Below are 22,227 nucleotides of genomic sequence, written 5' to 3' on the forward strand. Positions count from 1 at the left end.
AGCCACAGGTTTACCAATTGCCATTATTTACTCAGGTTTTCAAGACATATAAAACTGGATGTTCCAAATGGTCTTTTGAGGTATGACAACCACATGTCTTGGCTTTTCCAGAACAATACCAATATTTCTTGCATTTAGATTACTTTCAAGAACATGAACAATTAAACGTAAAATAAAATGCAGCAAATTTAATTTTTAATAGGACTTTAAAATTAAATAGATAGATAAAATCCTTTATCATACCCAAATTTTGATGCAAGGAAAAACAGAAACAGCTCATGTATATGGTGAATGCTGCTAAGAAAGTGCTCCACTTTCTAGTGCACTCTGTCTAAGTGACTCTTTACCCCTGCCCCACACCAGCATCTTGGCACTCACCGAGTTCCAGCTGGGTCTGTGTGTCCTGAGCTGGCCCCCTGCTGACCCCTGGTGCTGTCTCTGCTGGGAAGAGAATACACTCTTTGCACCACCACTCGGACTCCAGCTCCTGGCCACAAGGCAGCTCCCTGGCTTTCCACCACATCCAGGAGAGAATCCCTCAGGGGAGTGTCGGTTGGGATGCGCTGTTTTGCTTCTTTGTGCCCGTGGGTCCAGGCTGTCCCTGTAGTGGCTACACCACTACCCACAACCTGGCCAAGACACATAAAGGAAACAGTTTCAAGACTCACAAAGTTTCAGTTCGGCTAACAACAAGCAACATGCTGCACACCAAATAATGACATCCTTAAGCAGCCACCCAGTGGATCTGCACTACACTGAAGTGATGATGAAGATGAAAACAAAGGAACTTGTGGCGTGGGGCTCTGGGCCTGCTAGGTGGCTAAGACTGCAAGCTGAAGGCGAGTGAAAGAACAAGGACCACAGCAGGATGTTTGCTATACCAGGCAAGTCTTTGAAACCACACAGAAAGTTCTGCTAATAAAATAATTCATGATAATTCAATAAATTTTTCTCATTTGAGGTAAGAATTCCAACAGAACTAAAAATGAAGACAAAAGAATGACTAGGGATAATACAAATGCTTCATTTTATTAAGTTCTTGTATGTGCAATCTCCTAGGCTGAGCATTTTACATGCTCACATATTCTCCTAACAACCCCTTACGTAGTATCAGCTGTCATAATAAAACAATACCTCTAGAGTGCTTCCTATATTCCAGGCTTTTAAATTTACATATTAAACATGCTTATCCTCACACAACCACCCAAGAAGATAGACAATATCACACCTCCATTTTACAGATAAGAAAACTGAGACACGAGACCACAGATCTTGCCCAAGATGACCCAGCAGGAAGTGGCTGAGGCAGGATTTGAACCAGGTCATCTGGTTCCAAAGTTCACACGTTTAACCATTATGCTACAAGTAGTTTCATTATCACTGTCACAGGACAAAAATGAATATCATGGGATTAATATTACATAGCTGTTTAAAACTATATGTTAAAACAGTAATGTGCTCTGGGCCATATTTTTAATCTGTTATAATTAAATTGATTCGAGAGTCCTCCTTTTTGCATAATCCTCTCCAGATACTTCTTTCGATAGTAAAAGGGAGATTTTGCTTGACTGGCTGGTACAAAAGAGGCTGAAAGTTTGTCTACTTTTCTTTCGTATTCTTCCTCCCTTGATCTGTCAGTCTCAGGAAGCATTCTGTTCAGCGACAACTTATATAACCCAGAGACCTTGAGGCCAGTGCACTGGGAGCCACACGAACATTCAGTGCTTAGGGTGGTCCCAGGGGCCATTCATGCCCACAGCAAGCGAATTTTAGTGGTTCCCTAAATTCATCTTGGCACATGATCATGGCTTAGGATCAGTAAAATTCCAAAAAACAACTCCAGCATATAAACTCAAGCTTATGCAGTTCTTTTTATCCCAAGGGATAATAGATATTGTGGAAAAGCAAAATATGATTTTTTAAATAAATAAAGGAGGGCTTTAAAAATTCTTAGACATTACAAGAATAGAGAAAATAAACGTTGTCAAATACCAGCATGCACTGTATAATGATGCTTCTGTCAACAATGGACAGCATGTTTGACCATGGTCTCAGGAAACTACGATGGAGATGAAAAATTCCGGTTGCCTAGTGATGTATTCACATGTTTGTGGTGATGCTGGTGTAAACAAAAGTAGTGTGTTGCCCATGGACACAGGAAGGGGAACATCACACACCAGGGCCTGTTGTGGAGTGGGGGAAGGGGGGAGGGATAGTATTAGGAGATATACCTAATGTTAAATGACGAGTTAATGGGTGCAGCACACCAACATGGAACATGTATACATATGTAACAAGCCTGCACGTTGTGCACATGTACCCTAAAACTTAAAGTATAAAAAAAAAACTAGTGTGTTGCCAGTTGCATAAAAGTCTAGCACATCCTGTTATGTATAGTATCTAATATTTGATAATAAACAATGTTACTGGCTTATGTATTTACTGTACTATACTTTTTATTGTTATTTTACGGTATTCTACTTCTTAAAAAACCAGTTATCTGTAAAACATCCTTAGACAGGTCCTTCAGAAGGTATCTAGAAGAAGGCATTGTTATCCAAGGAGATGATGGCTTCATGCATGTTACTATCCCTCAACACATTCCAGTGGGACAAGATGTGGAGGTGGAAGATGGTGATATTGATGGTCCTGACCCTGTGAAGATCCAGGTTATTGTGTATTTAGTTTACAACAAAAAAGTTTTAAAAGTAAAAAAAATAAAAATAAAAATAAAAACAGAAAAAAGGATATAAAGAAAAAATATTTTTGTATAGCTGTACAATGTATTTGTGTTGTAAGCTAAGTGTTGCTATAAAAGAGTAAAAAAGTTAATGAAAAATTTGAAGTTTATAAAGTTAGAAAGTTACAGTAAATTAAGGTTAACTTATTACTAAAGAAAAAAATTTAATTTAGTGTAGTGCAAGTGTTCACTGTTTATAAAGTCTACAGTAGTGTCCGAGGCCTTCACATTCACTCTCCACTCACTCACTGACTCACCCAGAGCAACTTCCAGTTCTACAGGCACCATTTATGGTAAATGCCCTATACAGGTGCACCATTTTTTATCTTTTGGACTGTATTTTTACTATCCTTTTTCTATGTTTAGACACGTCTACATACACAAGTACTTAGCACCGTGCAGGTTTATAGCCTAGGAGCAATCAGCCATACCACATACCCTAGGTGTGCAGTAGGCTGGACCATCTAGGTTTGTGTAAGTGCACTGTATGATGGTCACACAATGACAAAATCACCTAATGACAAATTTCTCAGACCATATCCCTGTTAAGTGATGCATGAATCTATTTTAATAAATTAGAATAAAGATTAAAGATACATAATTAGAAAGATGAAATGCTGTAAAAAGAGCACCACTAAACGCTGAACTGAACTATAGTATATTCAGGCATAACAGCAAATTCATGCAGCATACATACTTGTGGTGGGGTTTTTGGAGGGAGACAAAAGGCAAACATCTTCACTTACACTGAAGCCCTTCCAAATCCAGTCACTAACATTATTACAAACATAAAACCTTTAAGCCAATAGGAGTTTACCTGGATTTCAGGTGAATTATTTGTTAGACCCTTAATTACAAACATCTGGGCCAAAGAGATGCTTCTTCTTGGAAGGGGTATGTCCGGACAGTACACTTCACAAGTTTTTTCTGACTCTTCTTTGGCAACAACTTTCTCACAAAAGTAAGTATTCAGAATAACAGGGCAACTTCCATTTGGAATAATCAGTTTTTGCCTGGAAAAGAGAAAGAACATGCAACAGTTTCTTTGCAATATTGGGGTCCCCTCATATTCTTGCTAAATCAGCAATGCAAAGAGCAATGACTTGCCTGCTATGGACAGCTAGAGCCAAGCCCACCCACAGAGGCACAGCTGTCCTTCACGCTCCAGCATGGCCGCCAGTAGTTTGACTTCACTGTTCTAGTGAAAGCCCTGTGTCAGGAAGGGATGGAAGAAGGCTAAGTCCCTGGCCTTGGGCTCCCTTGTGCCCTCCCAGTATGGCCTCAAGACCCCTCGGGGGAAATACAGAGGATAAACAAAAACTGTCAACAGCCTCAAAAAAGTGCCAAACAATGAAATAAAATGTACAAATAAAACCTTCAGACATTCTGATAGCTCTAATCTTTCAAAGAACATATCCAGAAATGCCAAAGGAGCATCTACCTTTGCTATCAAACTGACTATAGTTGCTGAATACCTCATATTTAAGTATTAATAGAAAAGGAGTCAGGAAATAGAGCAGACAAAATTCTCCTGGTTCTTCTCAGTCCTTGGACAAGAGAAAACACTTTAATGCCTATTCCTTAAAACATGGTGCTGCTTAATATTAAGAAAAATTTGGGACTTCTGATTCTGGGAGGATGGAGTATCACACTTTCCCCTGTTCCTCTCATTAAGTACAACTAAAATGCCTGACATTATATGTAAAGTAAACATAAGAAGATACCAAGAGGTGGAGAGAAGAGGCAGACAGGCTAAAACCTAGAGACCTCAGGACTTCAGGAATGAGGCAGTGGCAAGTTCCTGGGTTTTCTTTTTCTTCTTTTTTTGAGACATGGTCTCGGCTCTGTCGCCCAGGCTGGAGTGCAGTGGCATGGTCTCAGCTCACTGAAACCTCTGCCTCCTGGATTCAAACAATTCTCGTGCCTCAGCCTCCTGAGTAGCTGGAATAACAGGCATGAACCACCATGCCCAGTTAATTTTTTTAGTTTTTTAGTAGAGAGAAGGTTTTGCCATGTTGGCCAGGCTGGTCTCAAACTCCTGACTTCAAGTGATCCACCTGCCTTGGCCTCCCAAAGTGCTAGGATTACAGGTGTGAGCTACTGTGCTTGGCCCTGGGTTTTCTTTTTGCCTCTTATATCTCAGATTTTGAGTTGAAGGAGCCAGCAACCCGGAAACAGCAACACGTGCTGACAAAAAGCTCTACCAAAGCCTGCTCTCTTTAACCAAGGACCAAGGAAGGGGCAGCCTAGAAAGGCAGAAAACTCTTAGATGGTAACTGCTCTACTCTAGGTAAACTTCATGGAAAACCTATGACTTGTCCCTATGCATGCTAGCACAGGCCAAATGAGGACCTGGACTTCCCCCCTCACTGGGCTGTAATGAGAGCCCCCCAATATCCCAGCTGGGATACCAGAGAAGGTGGGCCAAGAAGCTGACTTTCTTTTCTTTTTTTTTTTTTTGAGATGGAGTCTTGCTCTGTCGCTCAGCTGGGGGCACGATCTCAGCTCACTGCAACCTCTGCCTCCCGAGTTCAAGTGATTCTCCCACTTCAGCCTTCCGAATAGCTGGGACTACAGGCGCCCACCATCATGTCCAGCTAATTGCTAATTCTTTTTTTTTTTTTTTTTTTTGTAGAGACTGGGTTTCATCATGGGGACCAGGCTGGTCTCAAACTCCTGACCTCAGGTGATTTGCCTGCCTTGGCCTCCCAAAGTGCTGGGATTACAGGCGTGAGCCACCGTGCCTGGAGGACTTTCATCCCCCACAGGCCTGCAATGAGTACTCCCCTCATTGTGACAGTGGGGAGACCACCTGGGGGCCTGGACTTCACCTCCTCCTGAAAGTAGTAACCAAGCACCACTCCCTGCCCCTCTGGGGTGCTGCCAGAGGAAGCAAGGCAGAGAATCAGGATTTTCACCACTGCTCAGTGGTGCTGAGGCCACCCTTCCCTCCTACCCCTCAGCAGAAGGCATGTGAGGAACAGCAACAAGGCTTCCCTGGCCCTCCCAGCCAGGGTGGTGTCAGCAGAGGCTTAGCAGGGAGCTGGAACTCACACCCCTGCCCAGCAGGAACAAGGAGTCTCTCCCTCTCTCAGCTGTCAACTGAGGAACCTGGACTTCCCTCTCCACCTGGCAGTAACAAACCCACTCCACTCCTCACTTTCTCCTACCAGAGCAGTGTCAGATGATGCTCCCTAAAAGAGGTTTAAATAAGATCCAGAGTTTCAAAACATAATACTCCAAATGTCCATGTTTCTATAAAAAATCACTTGTTATACTAAGAACCATGAAAAATCTCAACTTGAATGAATAAAGACAATTAATAGATGTCAATATTGAGATAACATAAAGGTTAGAATTATCTGGCAAAGATTCTAAAGCAGCCATTTAAAAAAGCTTTAATAAGCAATCTTGATGCACGTGAGATAAATGAAAAAAAAATAGTCTCAGCAAATAAACAGAATAAATATTTCTTAAAAATGAAAATTTCAGAAGTAAAAAAAATAGTGAAAATAAAAGAATAGGTTCAACAGCAGAAGGGAGGAGAAAGAGAAAAGAATCAATAAACTTAAAGATAAAAATAATAAAAATTACCCAATATAAATAATAAAGGGAAAACAGACTTAAAAAAAAAAAACAAAACCTGGCTGGCCATGGTGGCTCATGCCTGTAATCCCAGTGCTTTGGGAGGCCGAGGTGGGCAGATCACCTGAGGTCAGGAGTTCGAGACCAGCCTGATCAACATGAAGAAACCCCGTCTCTACTAAAAATACATAATTAGCTGGTGGTGGTGCATGGCTGTAATCCCAGCTACTTGGGAGGCTGAGGCAGGAGAATCGCTTGAACCTGGGAGGTGGAGGTTGTGGTGAGCCAAGATCGCATCCACCATTGCATTCCAACCCGAGCAACAAGAGCAAAACTCCTCTTCAAAAAACAAACAAACAGAAAACCCCCAACAGAACCAAGGACCTGTGGGAAGAAAGAAATAGAAATGGAAGGCTATAGATAAAATAATACAGGTAAATACAAGAGGCTTTCCTACTCCTCTTGAGTTTTCTAAATTTTTATTGTAATAAAAATTATAACATTGTCTGAGGTGGTTCTAAATGTATGCAGATAAAACATTAAAGACAATCATATTATAAATAGGGAGGGAGGACTTCTACTCGTGCGTGAGGCGAGCGGAGCTGGAGATGAGACCAGAGGCCGAACTCGGGTTCTGATAAGATGGCGGGGCTGCCCCGCAGGATCATCAAGGAAACCCAGCGTTTGCTGGCAGAACCAGTTACTGGCATCAAAGCAGAACCAGATGAGAGCAACGCCTGTTATTTTCATGTGGTCATTGCTGGCCCTCAGGATTCCTTCCCCCTTTGAGGGAGGGACTTTTAAACTTGAACTATTCCTTCCAGAAGAATACTCAATGGCAGCCCCTAAAGTACGTTTCATGACCAAAATTTATCATCCTAATGTAGACAAGTTGTGAAGAATATGTTTAGATATTATAAAGATATTATAAAGATAAGTGGTCCCCAGCACTGCAGATCAGCACAGTTCTGCTATCGATCCAGGCCTTGTTAAGTGCTCCCAATCCAGATGATCCATTAGCAAATGATGTAGTGGAGCAGTGGAAGACCAACAAAGCCCAAGCCACAGAGAAACAGCTAGAGCATGGACTAGGATATATGCCATGAATAATATTTAAATTGATCCGATCATCAAGTGTGCATCACTTCTACCGTTCTGCCAAGACTTCCTCCTTTTTGTTTGCATTTAATGGACACAGTCTTAGAAACATTACCAAATAAAAAAGCCCAGACATCTTCAGTCCTTTGGTGATTAAATGCACATTAGCAAATCTATGTCTTGTCCTGATTCACTGTCATAAAGCATGAGCAGAAGCTAGAAGTATCATCTGGATTGTTGTGAAACGTTTAAAAGCAGTGGCCCCCCCGTTTTTATTCATTTCCCCCATCCTGGTTTAAGTATAAAGCACTGTGAATAAAGGTAGTTGTCAGGTTAGCTGCAGGAGTGTGGGTGCTTTATTTTATTTTTTTTGAGGGGGTAGGTAGTTTTATTTTAATTTTATGGACTCCTTTCCCCCTTTTTTGGTGGTCTAATTGCATTGGTTAAAAGCAGCTAACCAGGTCTTTAGAATATGCTCTCTAGCCAAGTCTAACTTTATTTAGATGTTGTAGGTGGACAAGCTTGATTGTTTGAACCAAAATGGGAACATTAAACAAACATCACAGCCCTCACTAATAACACTGCTGTCAAATGTAGATTCCCCCCTTCAAAAAAAGCTTGTGACCATTTTGTATGGCTTGTCTGGAAACTTCTGCAAATCTTACGTTTTAGTAAAATATTTTTTGTTATTCTAAAAGATAAATAAATAAACAAATAGGGAGGGAAAGGGGATATAAAGGGAGGTATGGTTTCTATACTTCATGGAAACTGGTAAAATGTTGACCCAGTAGACTGTGCTAAGTTACATATATGTAATACCTACAGCAAGCAATAAAATATCTCTAAAAAGAGATACACACCAAAACATTATAAATAAAATTCAAAAAAAATTAATGTTCAAGTAACCCATATGAAACCAGGAAAAATAAAACAAATAAAAACAGAGAACAAAGAAAACAAAAAGTGAAAAGGTACACTTAAGTCCTAATGTATCAATAATTACACTGAGGATAAATGGTCTAAATAAACCAATTAAAAGACAGAGATTGGCAGAGTAAATTTATGATCCATCTATATGCTGCCTACAAGAAACTCACTTCAAATATAGACATATAGGTAGGATGAAAGTAAAAGATGGGAAAAGATACATCATGTAAACATTGATTAAAATATAGTGGGAGTGCTATATTAATATCAGATGAAGCAGATTTCAGAGCACAGAAAACTCCAAATATAGAAAAGCACATTACATAATGATACAAAGATCAATCTGCCATGAAGACATAGCAATGTTAAATGTATCTGCAACAAACAACATAGATTCAAAATACATGAAGCAAAAACTGATAAAACTCAAAGAACAGACAGATCCACAATTAGAATTGCAAACATCAACATCTCTCTCTCTCAACATTTGATAGAACTAGACAGAATATCAGAAAGAATACAGAAGAGCACAACACCACCATCAATAAACAGGTTCTAGTTGACATTATAGAATACTCCACCAAACAACAGCAGAATACATATTTTTTTCAGGTGCCCACAAAATGCATGTGCCATAAGACACATCTAAACAAATTTAAAAGAACTGAAATCATATAGCGTATATTCTCTAATCACAGTAGAATCAAACTAAAAATCAATAACAGAATGATAACATGAAATTCTCCAAACACTTTGAAATTAAACAACATATTTCTAAATAATCCAAGGGTCAAAGAGGAAGTCTCAATGAAAACGTAAACACAAACACTGAACTAAATGAAAATACAAATTTAACCTATCAAAACTTGTGAGAAACAGCTGAAGTGATACTGAGAGGAAATTTTACAGAACTTAAAGCTTACATTAAAAAAGAAAAAAGTCTCAAATCAATAATCTAAGTTCTTACCTCAAAAACCTAGAAAAAAGTAGAGCAAAATAAACTCAGAGAAAGTGAAAAGAAATAATTTTTTTTTTTTTTTGAGACAGAGTCTTGCTCTGTCGCCTAGGCTGGAGTGCAGTGGCACGATCTCAGTTCACTGCAATCTCCGCTACCCAGGTTCAAGCAATTCTCCTGCCTCAGCCTCCTGAGTAGCTGGGATTACAGGTGCCCACCACCAGGTCCGGCTAATTTTTATATTTTTAAAGTAGAGACCAGGTTTCATTCACCATGTTGGTCAGAACGGTCTCAAACTCCTGACCTCAGGTGATCCACCCACCCCAGCCTCCCAAAGTGCTGGGATTACAGGGGTGAGTCACCGTACCCAGCTGGAAATAATTAAAGAGCAGAAATAAATAAAACTGAACAGAAAACCAACAGAGAAAAAAACAATGCAATAGAGTTACTTGAAAAGATCAATGAATTGACTAAAAAATGAAAAAAGGGAGAAGATACAAATTACCAATATCAAGAATAAGACGGAGGCTGTCACTACAGGCCCTGTACACATCACAGGGCTAGGTAAAGTACAATGGACAAGTCTACATACATACATTCTCACAACTTAGATGAAATGGACAAATTTCAAAAAGAAACAAACATAACTACCACAACTCATGCAATATGAAACAGATTATTTGAATAGCCTATAACTATTAAGGAAAATAAATATGTAATTTTTTTGTTTGTTTTGAGATGGAGTCACGCTCTGTTGCTCAGGCTGGAGTGCAGTGGCGTGATCTCGATTCACTGCAACCTCCTCTGCCTGCTGGGTTCAAGCAATTCTCCTGCCTCAGCCTCCCGAGTAGTTGGGACTACAGGCGTGTGCCACCATGCCTGGCTAATTTTTTGCATTTTTAATAGAGATGGGGATTTCACCATGCTGGCCAGGCTGGTCTCAAACCCCTGACCTAGTGATCTGCCGCCCTTGGCCTCCCAAAGTGCTGGGATTATAGGTGTGAGCCACCATGCCCGGCCAAATTTGTAATTTTAAAACTCCCAAAAGTGGTATCTCCAGGTCCAGATACTTTCACTGGAGAATTCTAACAAGTGGGAAAAGAAGAACTAGCACCAATTCTACACACTGTCTTAGAGAAAACAGAAGAGTAGGAAACACTTCCAATCCCTTTTATAAAGCAAGTATTACTCTGATACTAAAACCAAAGACAGTACAAACAAACAAACAAACAAACAAACAATAAACCAATATACCTCAATAACATAGATACAAAATTCTTTAACAATATGTTAGCAAGAAAAATTTAGAAATATATAAAAGAAGTTATGCAATATGACCAAGTAGTGTTAATTCCAGGCAAGAGGGCCTTGTTTGGTATTTGAAAATCACCTTCACCAAGTTGAAGGCTAAAGGAGAAAAATCAGATGATTACATTAGCAATGTGGAAAAACCACTTGACATAATTCAACATCCATCCTTAATAATAATTTTAAAAAACCTCTGAAAATTACAAAGAGAACTTCCTCAGCTTAATAAAGAATTATCAACAGAAATCCCACAGCTAGCATTAAAATTAATGATGAGAGAGTAGATGCTTGCCACCTAAGATGGAAAACAAGGCAAAAATTTCCTCTCTCACAGCTTTGATTCAACATAGTACCGAAGTTCTAGCTAGTGCAATAAGACAAGATAGGTGAGGAAAGGCATACAGATTAAAAAGAAGAAATAAAAATGTCCTTATTTGCAGGTGACATAATTGCTTATACAGGAAATGGCAAGGAATCTACAAAATAACTCCTAGAACTATTAAGCAAGGTTGAAGAAACCAACACATACAAAAATTAGGTGTATTTCTACATATTATCAATGAATTCATGGACACCAAAATGGGAAAACATACCATTTAAAATTGTAAAACTAAAAAAAAAAAAAAAAGACCAAAACAACCCATGTCAGTGTGAATCTCACAAAACATGTAATGACTTATATGTTAAAGCTACAAAACACTGATAAAATAAATAAAAGATCTTAACAAATGGGAGACATATTTATGGACTGAACAACTCAAAATCATAAAGATGCCAAAATCAAGGAGCTCCCCAAATGGATCTATAGGCTTAAATCATAGGCAGAAAAATATAAGCTCTAACCTGCCAACATGGTGAAACCCCCGTCTCTACTAAAAATACAAAAATTAGCCAGGTGTGGTGGCACGTGCCTGTAGTTCCAGCTACTCAGAAGGCTGAGGCAGGAGAACTGTTTGAACCCAGGAGGCGGAGGCTGCAGTGAGCTGAGGTCTTGCCACTGCACTCCAGCCTGGAGGACAGAGCGAGACTCCCTCTCAAAAACAAGCAAACAAACAAAAAAAAACTTGATAAACTAGAACTTATCGAAACTGAAAACTTTTGCTCTGAGAAAGACCCCCTTTGGAGGATGGAAAGACAAGCTAGAGACATAGGGAAAATCATTTCAATTTCAAACGACACACCCAAGAAAAGACTAGTATTTAGAACATATAGAGAATTCTGGAAACCACACAGTATAAAAAATGAACAATCCAATTAAGAAACATACAACAGGCATGAACAGACATTTCATTGAAAAGCTATATAAATGGCACATTAGCACAAGGAAAGATGTTCTACATCATTAGCCATTAAGAAAATGCACATTAAAACCACAGTGAGGCAAAATGGCTAAAACAAAACATAATATCAAACATTGAATGCTGGCAAGGATGTGGAGAAACTACATTGCTCATATACTGCTGGCAGAAATGTAAAATTGTATAACTACTCTGGAAAGGTTTGGCAGTTTTTTTCTTTTGGAAAAAAAAAAAAAACAAAAACTAAGCATGCAACTACCAAACAACCCAGCATTTGTACTCCTGGGGAAATGAAAACTTATGTTCATATGAAGACCTACATATGAATGTTAGCAGCTTTATTAATAATAGTCCCAAATTGGCAACAACCTAAATGTCTATCAGTGGGTGAATGGTTAAACAAAATGTTAAATCCATATCATGGAATACTATTCAGCAATAAAAAGAAACAGACTATTGATACAGACAAAGACTTGGATTAATCTCCAGAGAATGATGCTAAGTGAAAAAACCTAATACCTAAAGAAGTGGAGAGCATATTTTGGTTGCCATGGTTTGAATATGTGCCCCTACAAAACTCATGTTGAAGCTTAATCCCTAATGTGGCAGTATTGAGAGGTGGGGCCTTAAAGAGATGACTGGGTCATGAGGGCTCTGCTCTCATGAATGGATTAATCCACTCATGAATTAACGGACTAATGGGTTATCATGGGAGTGGGACTGGTGGTTTTACAAGAGCTAGAGAGACCTGAGCTAGCATCCTCAGCTCTCTTGCCATGTAATGATGGTGCCATCTCAAGACTCTGCAGAGTCTCCACCAGCAAGAAGGCCCTCACCAGATGCAACCTCTCGACCTCCATAAGTGTAAGAAATAAATTCAGGCTCCATAAGTGTAAGAAATAAATCCCTCTTCTTTATAAGTTACCCAGTTTCAGGTATTCTGTTATAAGCAACAGAAAATAAGACAGTGGTTGCCAGGGGTTTAGGTTGTGGGGTGGGGGTAGGGGTGGGCGTAGGGAAAGGAGAAAGAAGAAAGTTGATCCGTCTGTATTATTTTGTACAACTAAATGTAAATCTACAATTATCTAAAAATAAAAAATTTAATAAAAAAATAGACATTGTATAACATTAATGACTCTAAAACAACATTCCTCTCAATCATCCCACTGGTCATTTTATGTTCATGAGTTTTCCAGTCTTTAAGACTTCCATATATTGATGGCCGAAAAGGAAAAGCTCCGGTCTACAGCTCCCACCCTGAGCGATACAGAAGACGGGTGATCTCTGCATTTCTGCTTGAGGTACCGGTTTCATCTCACTAGGGAGTGCCAAACAGTGGGTGCAGGACAGTCGGTGAAGCGCACTGTGCACGAGCCGAAGCAGGGCGAGGCATTGCCTCACTCGGGAAGCGCAAGGAGTCAGGGAGTTCCCTTTCCTAGTCAAAGAAAGGGGTAACAGACGGCACCTGGAATATCGGGTCAGTCCCACCCTAATACTGCGCTTTTCCAACGGGCCTGGAAAACGGCACACTAGGAGATTGTGTCCCGCACCTGGCTCGGAGGGTCCTATGCCCACAGAGTCTCGCTGATTGCTAGCACAGCAGTCTGAGATCAAGCTGCAAGGCGGCAACGAGGCTGGGGGAGGGGCGCCCGCCATTGCCCAGGCTTGCTTAGGTAAACAAAGCAGCCAGGAAGCTCGAACTGGGTGGAGCCCACCACAGCTCAAGGAGGCCTGCCTGCCTCTGTAGGCTCCACCTCTGGGGGCAGGGCACAGACAAACAAAAACTCAGCCAGAACCTCCACAGACTTAAATGTCCCTGTCTGACTGACAGCTTTGAAGAGAGTAGTGGTTCTCCCAGCATGCAGCTGGAGATCTGAGAACGGACAGACTGCCTCCTAAAGTGGGTCCCTCACCCCTGAGCAGCCTAACTGGGAGGCACCCCCCCAGTAGGGACAGACTGACACCTCATTCAACCGGGTACTCCTCTGAGACAAAACTTTCAGAGGAACTATCAGACAGCTGAATTTGTGGTCTCACGAAAATCCGCTGTTCTGCAGCCACCGCTGCTGACACCCAGCCAAACAGGGTCTGGAGTGGACCTCTAGTAAACTCCAACAGACCTGCAGCTGAGGGTCCTGTCTGGTAGAAGGAAAACTAACAAACAGAAAGGACTTCCACACCAAAAACCCATCTGTACATCACCATCATCAAAGACCAAAAGTAGATAAAACCACAAAGATGGGGAAAAAACAGAGCAGAAAAACTGGAAACTCTAAAAACCAGACCACCTCTCCTCCTCCAAAAGAACGCAGTTCCTCACCAGCAACGGAACAAAGCTGGACGGAGGATGACTTTGACGAGTTGAGAGAAGAAGGCTTCAGACGATCAAACTACTCTGAGCTACGGGAGGAAATTCAAAACAATAGCAAAGAAGTTAAAAACTTTGAAAAAAAATTAGAAGAATGGATAACTAGAATAACCAATGGAGAGAAGGGCTTCAAGGAGCTGATGGAGCTGAAAGCCAAGTTTCGAGAACTACGCGAAGATTGCAGAAGCTTCAGTAGCAGATGCGATCAACTGGAAGAAAGGGTATCGCTGATGGAAGATGAAATGAATGAAATGAAGCGAGAAGGGAAATTTAGAGAAAAAAGAATAAAAATAAATGAACAAAGCCTCCAAGAAATTTGGGACTATGTGAAAAGACCAAACCTACGTCTGATTGGTGTACCTGAAAATGACAAGGAGAATGGAACCAAGTTGGAAAACACTCTGCAAGATATTATCCAGGAGAACTTCCCCAATCTAGCAAGGCAGGCCAACATTCAGATTCAGGAAATACAGAGAACGCCACAAAGATACTCCTCGAGAAGGGCAACTCCAAGACACATAATTGTCAGATTCACCAAAGTTGAAATGAAGGAAAAAATGTTAAGGGCAGCCAGAGAGAAAGGTCGGGTTACCCACAAAGGGAAGCCCATCAGACTAACAGCTGATCTCTCAGCAGAAACTCTACAAGCCAGAAGAGAGTGGGGGCCGATATTCAACATTCTTAAAGAAAAGAATTTTCAACCCAGAATTTCCTATCCTGCCAAACTAAGCTTCATAAGTGAAGGAGAAATAAAATACTTTACAGACAAGCAAACGCTGAGTGATTTTGTCACCACCAGGCCTGCCCTAAAAGAGCTCCTGAAGGAAGCACTAAACATGGAAAGGAACAACCGGTACCAGCCCCTGCAAAAACATGCCAAATTGTAAAGACCATCGAGGCTAGGAAGAAACTATAGCAACTAACGAGCAAAATAACCAACTAACATCATAATGACAGGATCAGATTCACACATAACAATATTCACGTTAAATGTAAATGGGCTAAATGCTCCAATCAAAAGACACAGACTGGCAAACTGGATAAGGACTCAGGACCCATCAGTGTGCTGTATTCAGGAAACCCATCTCACGTGCAGAGACACACATAGACTCAAAATAAAGGGATGGAAGAAGATCTATCAAGCAACTGGAAAACAAAAAAAGGCAGGGGTTGCAATCCTAGTCTCTGATAAAATAGACTTTAAACCAACAAAGATCAAAAGAGACAAAGAAGGCCATTACATAATGGTAAAGGGAACAATTCAACAAGAAGAGATAACTATCCTAAATATATATGCACCCAACACAGGAGCACCCAGATTCATAAAGCAAGTCCTCAGTGACCTACAAAGGGACTTAAACTCCCACACAATAATAATGGGAGATTTTAACACCCCACTGTCAGCATTAGACAGATCAATGAGACAGAAAGTTAACAAGGATATCCAGGAATTGAACTCAGCTCTACATAAAGTGGACCTAATAGACATCTACAGAACTCTCCACCCCAAGTCAACAGAATATACATTTTTTTCAGCACCACACCACACCTATTCCAAAATTGACCACATAGTTGGAAGTAAAGCTCTCCTCAGCAAATGTAAAAGAACAGAGATTATAACAAACTGTCTCTCAGACCACAGTGCAATCAAACTAGAACTCAGGATTAAGAAACTCAGTCAAAACCGCTCAACTACATGGAAACTGAACAACCTGGTCCTGAATGACTATTGGGTACATAATGAAATGAAGGCAGAAATAAAGATGTTCTTTGAAACCAACGAGAACAAAGACACAACATACCAGAATCTCTGGGACACGTTCAAAGCAGTGTCTAGAGGGAAATTTATAGCACTAAATGCCCACAAGAGAAAGCAGGAAAGATCCAAAATTGACACCCTAACATCACAATTAAAAGAACTAGAAAAGCAAGAGCAAACATATTCAAAAGCTAGCAGAACGCTAGAAATAACTAAAATCAGAGCAGAACTGAAGGAAACACAGACACAAAAAACCCTTCAAAAAATTAATGAATCCAGGAGCTGGTTTTTTGAAAAGATCAACAAAATTGATGGACTGCTAGCAAGACTAATAAAGAAGAAAAGAGAGAAGAATCAAATAGATGCAATAAAAAACGAAAAAGGGGATATCACCACCGATCCCACAGAAATACAATCTACCATCAGAGAATACTACAAACACCTCTATGCAAATAAACTAGAAAATCTAGAAGAAATGGATAAATTCCTCGACAAATACACCCTCCCAAGACTAAACCAGGAAGAAGTTGAATCTCTGAATAGACCAATAACAGGTTCTGAAATTGTGGCAATAATCAATAGCTTACCAACCAAAAAGAGTCCAGGACCTGATGGATTCACAGCAGAATTCTACCAGAGGTACAAGGAGGAACTGGTACCATTCCTTCTGAAACTATTCCAATCGATAGAAAAAGAGGGAATCCTCCCTAACACATTTTATGAAGCCAGCATCGTCCTGATACCAAAACCTGGCAGAGACATAACCAAAAAAGAGAATTTCAGACCAATCTCCTTGATGAACATTGATGCAAAAATCCTCAATAAAATACTGGCAAACCGAATCCAGCAGCACATCAAAAAGCTTATCCACCATGGTCAAGTGGGCTTCATCCCTGGGATGCAAGGCTGGTTCAACATACGCAAATCAATAAATGTAATCCAGCATATAAATAGAACCAAAGACAAAAACCACATGATTATCTCAATAGATGCAGAAAAGGCCTTTGACAAAATTCAACAACCCTTCATGCTAAAAACTCTCAATAAATTAGGTATTGATGGGACGTATCTCAAAATAATAAGAGCTATCTACGAGAAACCCACGGCCAATATCATACTGAATGGACAAAAACTGGAAGCATTCCCTCTGAAAACTGGCACAAGACAGGGATGCCCTCTCTCACCGCTCCTATTCAACATAGTGCTGGAAGTTCTGGCCAGAGCAATCAGGCAGGAGAAGGAAATAAAGGGTAGTCAATTAGGAAAAGAGGAAGTCAAATTGTCCCTGTTTGCAGATGACATGATTGTATATCTAGAAAACCCCATTGTCTCAGCCCAAAATCTCCTTAAGCTGATTAGCAACTTCAGCAAAGTCTCAGGATACAAAATTAATGTACAAAAATCACAAGCATTCTTGTACACCAATAACAGACAAACAGAGAGCCAAATCATGAGTGAACTCCCATTCACAATTGCTTCAAAGAGAATAAAATACCTAGGAATCCAACTTACAAGGGATGTGAAGGACCTCTTCAATGAGAACTACAAACCACTGCTCAATGAAATAAAAGAGGATACAAACAAATGGAAGAACATTCCATGCTCATGGGTTGGAAGAATCAATATCGTGAAAATGGCCATACTGCCCAAGGTAATTTATAGATTCAATGCCATCCCCATCAAGCTACCAATGACTTTCTTCACAGAATTGGAAAAAACTACTTTAAAGTTCATATGGAACCAAAAAAGAGCCCGCATCGCCAAGTCAATCCTAAGCCAAAAGAACAAAGCTGGAGGCATCACGCTACCTGACTTTAAACTATACTACAAGGCTACAGTAACCAAAACAGCATGGTACTGGTACCACAACAGAGACATAGATCAATGGAACAGAACAGAGCCCTCAGAAATGATGCCGCGTAGCTACAACTATCTGATCTTTGACAAACCTGACAAAAACAAGAAATGGGGAAAGGATTCCCTATTTAATAAATGGTGCTGGGAAAACTGGCTAGCCATATGTAGAAAGCTGAAACTGGATCCCTTCCTTACACCTTATACAAAAATTAATTCAAGATGGATTAAAGACTTACATGTTAGACCTAAAACCATTAAAATCCTACAAGAAAACCTAGGCAATACCATTCAGGACACAGGCGTGGGCAAGGACTTCATGTCTAAAACACCAAAAGCAATGGCAACAAAAGCCAAAATCGACAAATGGGATCTCATTAAACTAAAGAGCTTCTGCACAGCAAAAGAAACTATCATCAGAGTGAACAGGCAACCTACAGAATGGGAGAAAATTTTTGCAACCTACTCATCTGACAAAGGGCTAATATCCAGAATCTACAATGAACTCAAACAAATTTACAAGAAAAAAACAAACAACCCCATCAAAAAGTGGGCAGAGGACATGAATAGACACTTCTCAAAAGAAGACATTTATGCAGCCAAAAAACACATGAAGAAATGCTCATCATCACTGGCCATCAGAGAAATGCAAATCAAAACCACAATGAGATACCATCTCACACCAGTTAGAATGGCCATCATTAAAAAATCAGGAAACAACAGGTGCTGGAGAGGATGTGGAGAAATAGGAACACTTTTACACTGTTGGTGGGACTGTAAACTAGTTCAACCATTGTGGAAGTCAGTGTGGCGATTCCTCAGGGATCTCGAACTAGAATTACCATTTGACCCAGCCATCCCATTACTGGGTATATCCCCAAAGGACTATAAATCATGCTGCTATAAAGACACATGCACACGTATGTTTATTGCGGCACTATTCACAACAGCAAAGAGTTGGAACCAACCCAAATGTCCAACAATGATAGACTGGATTAAGAAAATGTGGCACATATACACCATGGAATACTATGCAGCCATAAAAAATGATGAGTTCGTGTCCTTTGTAGGGACATGGATGAAACTGGAAAACATCATTCTCAGTAAACTATCGCAAGGACAAAAAACCAAACACCGCATGTTCTCACTCATAGGTGGGAATTGAACAATGAGAACTCATGGACACAGGAAGGGGAACATCACACTCCGGGGACTGTTGGGGGGTGGGGGGAGGTGGGAGGGACAGCATTAGGAGATACACCTAATGCTAAATGACGAGTTAATGGGTGCAGGAAATCAACATGGCACATGGATACATATGTAACAAACCTGCACATTGTGCACATGTACCCTAAAACCCTAAAGTATAATAAAAAAAAAAAAAAAGAAAGAAAGCCACAGGAAAATAAAAGCGTATGGTGGGTGCAGTGTCTGGCACTGTCTGGGGCTGACTGCAGATCTGATGCACACTGTCAGATGGATGAAAGGTGTTATAAACTTCTAGCTTTTTGATTCTCTCAAGTTAATTTTTTAAAGATATGATAAAGTAATACTATTTTAACAGCTAAGAAGAAGGAAGCAGTAGGTAAAGTATTATGTGTGTATTTAGAACCTCCTAGTTTGCAGATAAACATACCAATATTAGAACTATGTATGTTCTGCCCAATCCAAGGTGTTAAGGCCATTCTTCCCAACTCAAGTTACTCAAATTGAATTAGTCTAGAACAGAAATTATTCATAAGGAAATTTAGTTTGTTGCTTTAAACCTCATTAAGTAACAAAATGATGGTCCTTAGGATAGAGAAAATACAGTAAGCCTCTGAAACAGATACAAGCAAGTTTTGATTAGCATATTACCTGTTTCTGCGGAAATGTTATTGAAAATACGTAATTCTCTAATTTAAGGTAAACATACATTTGAAATCTTGTCCATTCTTCTCATATATTCACATGTCTCCTTTATCCCCCAAAGATAACTACGCAGGTAAGCATTAGTCTAACTAGATCCAAAAGATCATAGTTTCTGAATTAGGGAATCTGAATGAGGTTTAAAGTATGATTCAGCATAATGTGAAAAGCCTGAAATTTTAGTCACAAATATAACGTGACTAAATATGATATGATCCACATGATCTGGGAAATGAAGTCACATAATAGCACAAATCAAATAGATTTTTGAGGCAAATGGATATGGGAAAGATCTTAAAATCCATCTCCAGGTCCATTTGGTTCATTCCACTCTCCCTTTAATGACCACTTGTGACATAGCAGACACGGTGACAGGGGACTGGGAATCCAGTCCAGGACAACAAAGCTGCTAAGAGGATAGTTTCACTGCAAAGGAAAAGGTTGTGACTCGGATGTGATGCTCCAAGGGCGGCCCCTCTGGGAGCTGCTAGGAGGCTTCCCAGGAGAGGCAGGACAAAGTGTGCTGTGGGTGTGTGAAGGCAGAGGAAGGGAGCACATGGGCACTGCCCAGGGATAAGGACTGCACTTTGGAGTCAATGTAATCAGCATGTCACACTATCACATCATCGAGTTTCTGCAGAAAAAATTCATGTTCTGTTTCCTTTATTAGCAGGCAGAGGAAATCACATCTTTTAAACATTCATATCTATAGTACCAGTGCTATCTATCTAGATAGCATGAACTTTCCATTTCTTTTTATGCTGCAATCAATCCAACACTACGTGGTGTGGCCTTTACAATCTCTCTACAGATCTCATTGTCACAGATGTGATATGACAAACAAAAAGCACGTTGATATAGCATGTATAGATTGAGACTAAACATTTAGCATGTTTAGCTTTTGTGAAGATTGAACTGAAACTAAAAGCAAACCTAAGGTGTTAAATCTCACGTGATAAGTCACACATATACCCAACACTACCAATGAACATTATCATGATGTGGGACTCCCACTGATACTTTTTTTTTTTTTTTTTTTTTTTGAGATGGAGTCTCACTCTGTCACCCAGGCTGGAGTGCAGTGGCGCGATCTCGGCTCACTGCACGCTCTGCCTCCTGGGTTCACGCCATTCTCCTGCCTCAGCCTCCCAAGTAGCTGGGACTACAGGCACCCGCCACCACGCCTGGTTAATTTTTTTTTTTTTTTTTGTATTTTTAGTAGAGACAGGGTTGCTTTCTTACAAGAAACTTTTGAGGATATGCATTTACTTTCCAGTAAATTCTCAGAGCATACTTGAGAAGTTGGTGGCCATAGTGGTAGGACAGGCTAAAATGTGGAAGAGTTACACACACAAATAAACTACACAAAAAAAACTAGACATAACAGTCTTCAGTGAAGTCTAAGTGCTAGAGTTTCTGGTGGAAAGCTTTTAAAAATATATATGTATGTGTGTGTGTGTGTGTATATATAATTTGTTGTTGTTGTTGTTTTATACAGATGGAGTCTTGCTATGTTGCCCAGGCAACAAGTGACCCTTCAGCCTCTGCCTCTAAAAGTGCTGGGATTACAGGAATGTGTCACCACACCTGGCCGCTTTTTTTAAAAAATAGAGAATATTGTATGATCAATAAAAATGACAATGTGTCAGAATGTTTTCTGATTACATCTCAGAAATGGCTGCCCAAACACATGCTTTGCATTATGAACTATTTCCACTTCTCACCTGAGAATGTTATATACATGGAACTCAATTAAACAGGGAACAATTTAATAGACTTAAGAAAAAGTAATTGAGACCAAAAGACCAAAGAAGGAAAACCATGTGAAATATCTTTTCATTTTCTATCACTATCAGCACTGTCAACATGTGAAATACCCTCCTAGCAACTTGTTTTAGGAATTCCCAGTTTCACGAGAGATGTTTACTTTTATTTTCCTACCAGTTAGGTTTTCTTGATTTTTTTCTGTGCTTAGCAACAAAGTAAATCAAGAATACAGTTTACACTGAATATGTAGATAGGGACAATGTAACTAACATGCAGATTACTATAACTACCTTAAAAAACAAGCAGTTTTTTTTTTTTTGAGATGGAGTCCCACTCTTGTCACCCAGGCTGGAGTGCAGTGGTGCAATCTCGGTGGCTCACCACAACCTATGCCTCCCAGGTACAAGCAATTCTCCTGCTTCAGACTCCAGAGTAGCTGGGATTATAGGCGCCCGCCATCACGCCTGGCTAATTTTTGTATTTTTAGTAGAGACGGGGTTTCACCATGTTGGCCAGGCTGGTCTTGAACTCCTGACCTCAGGTGATCTGCCCGCCTCAGCCTCCCAAAGTGCTGGGATTACAGGAGTGAGCCACCATGCCCGGTCACAGTATTTATTCCAAATCATAAATTAGGATCGATTTGCTTGTTTACTGTCGAGG

General features: G+C 40.1%; 1 protein-coding gene and 1 pseudogene across 15 annotated transcripts in view; one reads left to right on the top strand and one right to left on the bottom strand.

The window, feature by feature from the left end:
* SPIDR (scaffold protein involved in DNA repair) overlaps positions 1 to 22,227 on the bottom strand; it is a 522,838-nt gene that overhangs the window by 140,298 nt on the left and 360,313 nt on the right. For all 15 annotated transcript variants that reach the window (XR_010121893.1, XR_010121891.1, XR_010121892.1 and 12 more), the window contains 2 exons: positions 3,558 to 3,753; positions 379 to 629 (listed from right to left, as the gene is read on the bottom strand). Coding sequence is in view for 12 of the 15 variants with exons in the window: in XM_063643327.1 (XP_063499397.1) it covers positions 379 to 629; positions 3,558 to 3,753 (447 nt within the window). In the remaining 3 variants the exon portion in view is untranslated. The remainder of the gene's footprint in view (positions 1 to 378; positions 630 to 3,557; positions 3,754 to 22,227) is intronic.
* LOC129486495 (ubiquitin-conjugating enzyme E2 N-like) lies at positions 6,324 to 8,587 on the top strand (annotated as a pseudogene).

The sequence above is a fragment of the Symphalangus syndactylus genome, chromosome 7 (assembly GCF_028878055.3).
Source record: "Symphalangus syndactylus isolate Jambi chromosome 7, NHGRI_mSymSyn1-v2.1_pri, whole genome shotgun sequence".
Classification (NCBI taxonomy): Eukaryota; Metazoa; Chordata; class Mammalia; order Primates; family Hylobatidae; genus Symphalangus; species Symphalangus syndactylus.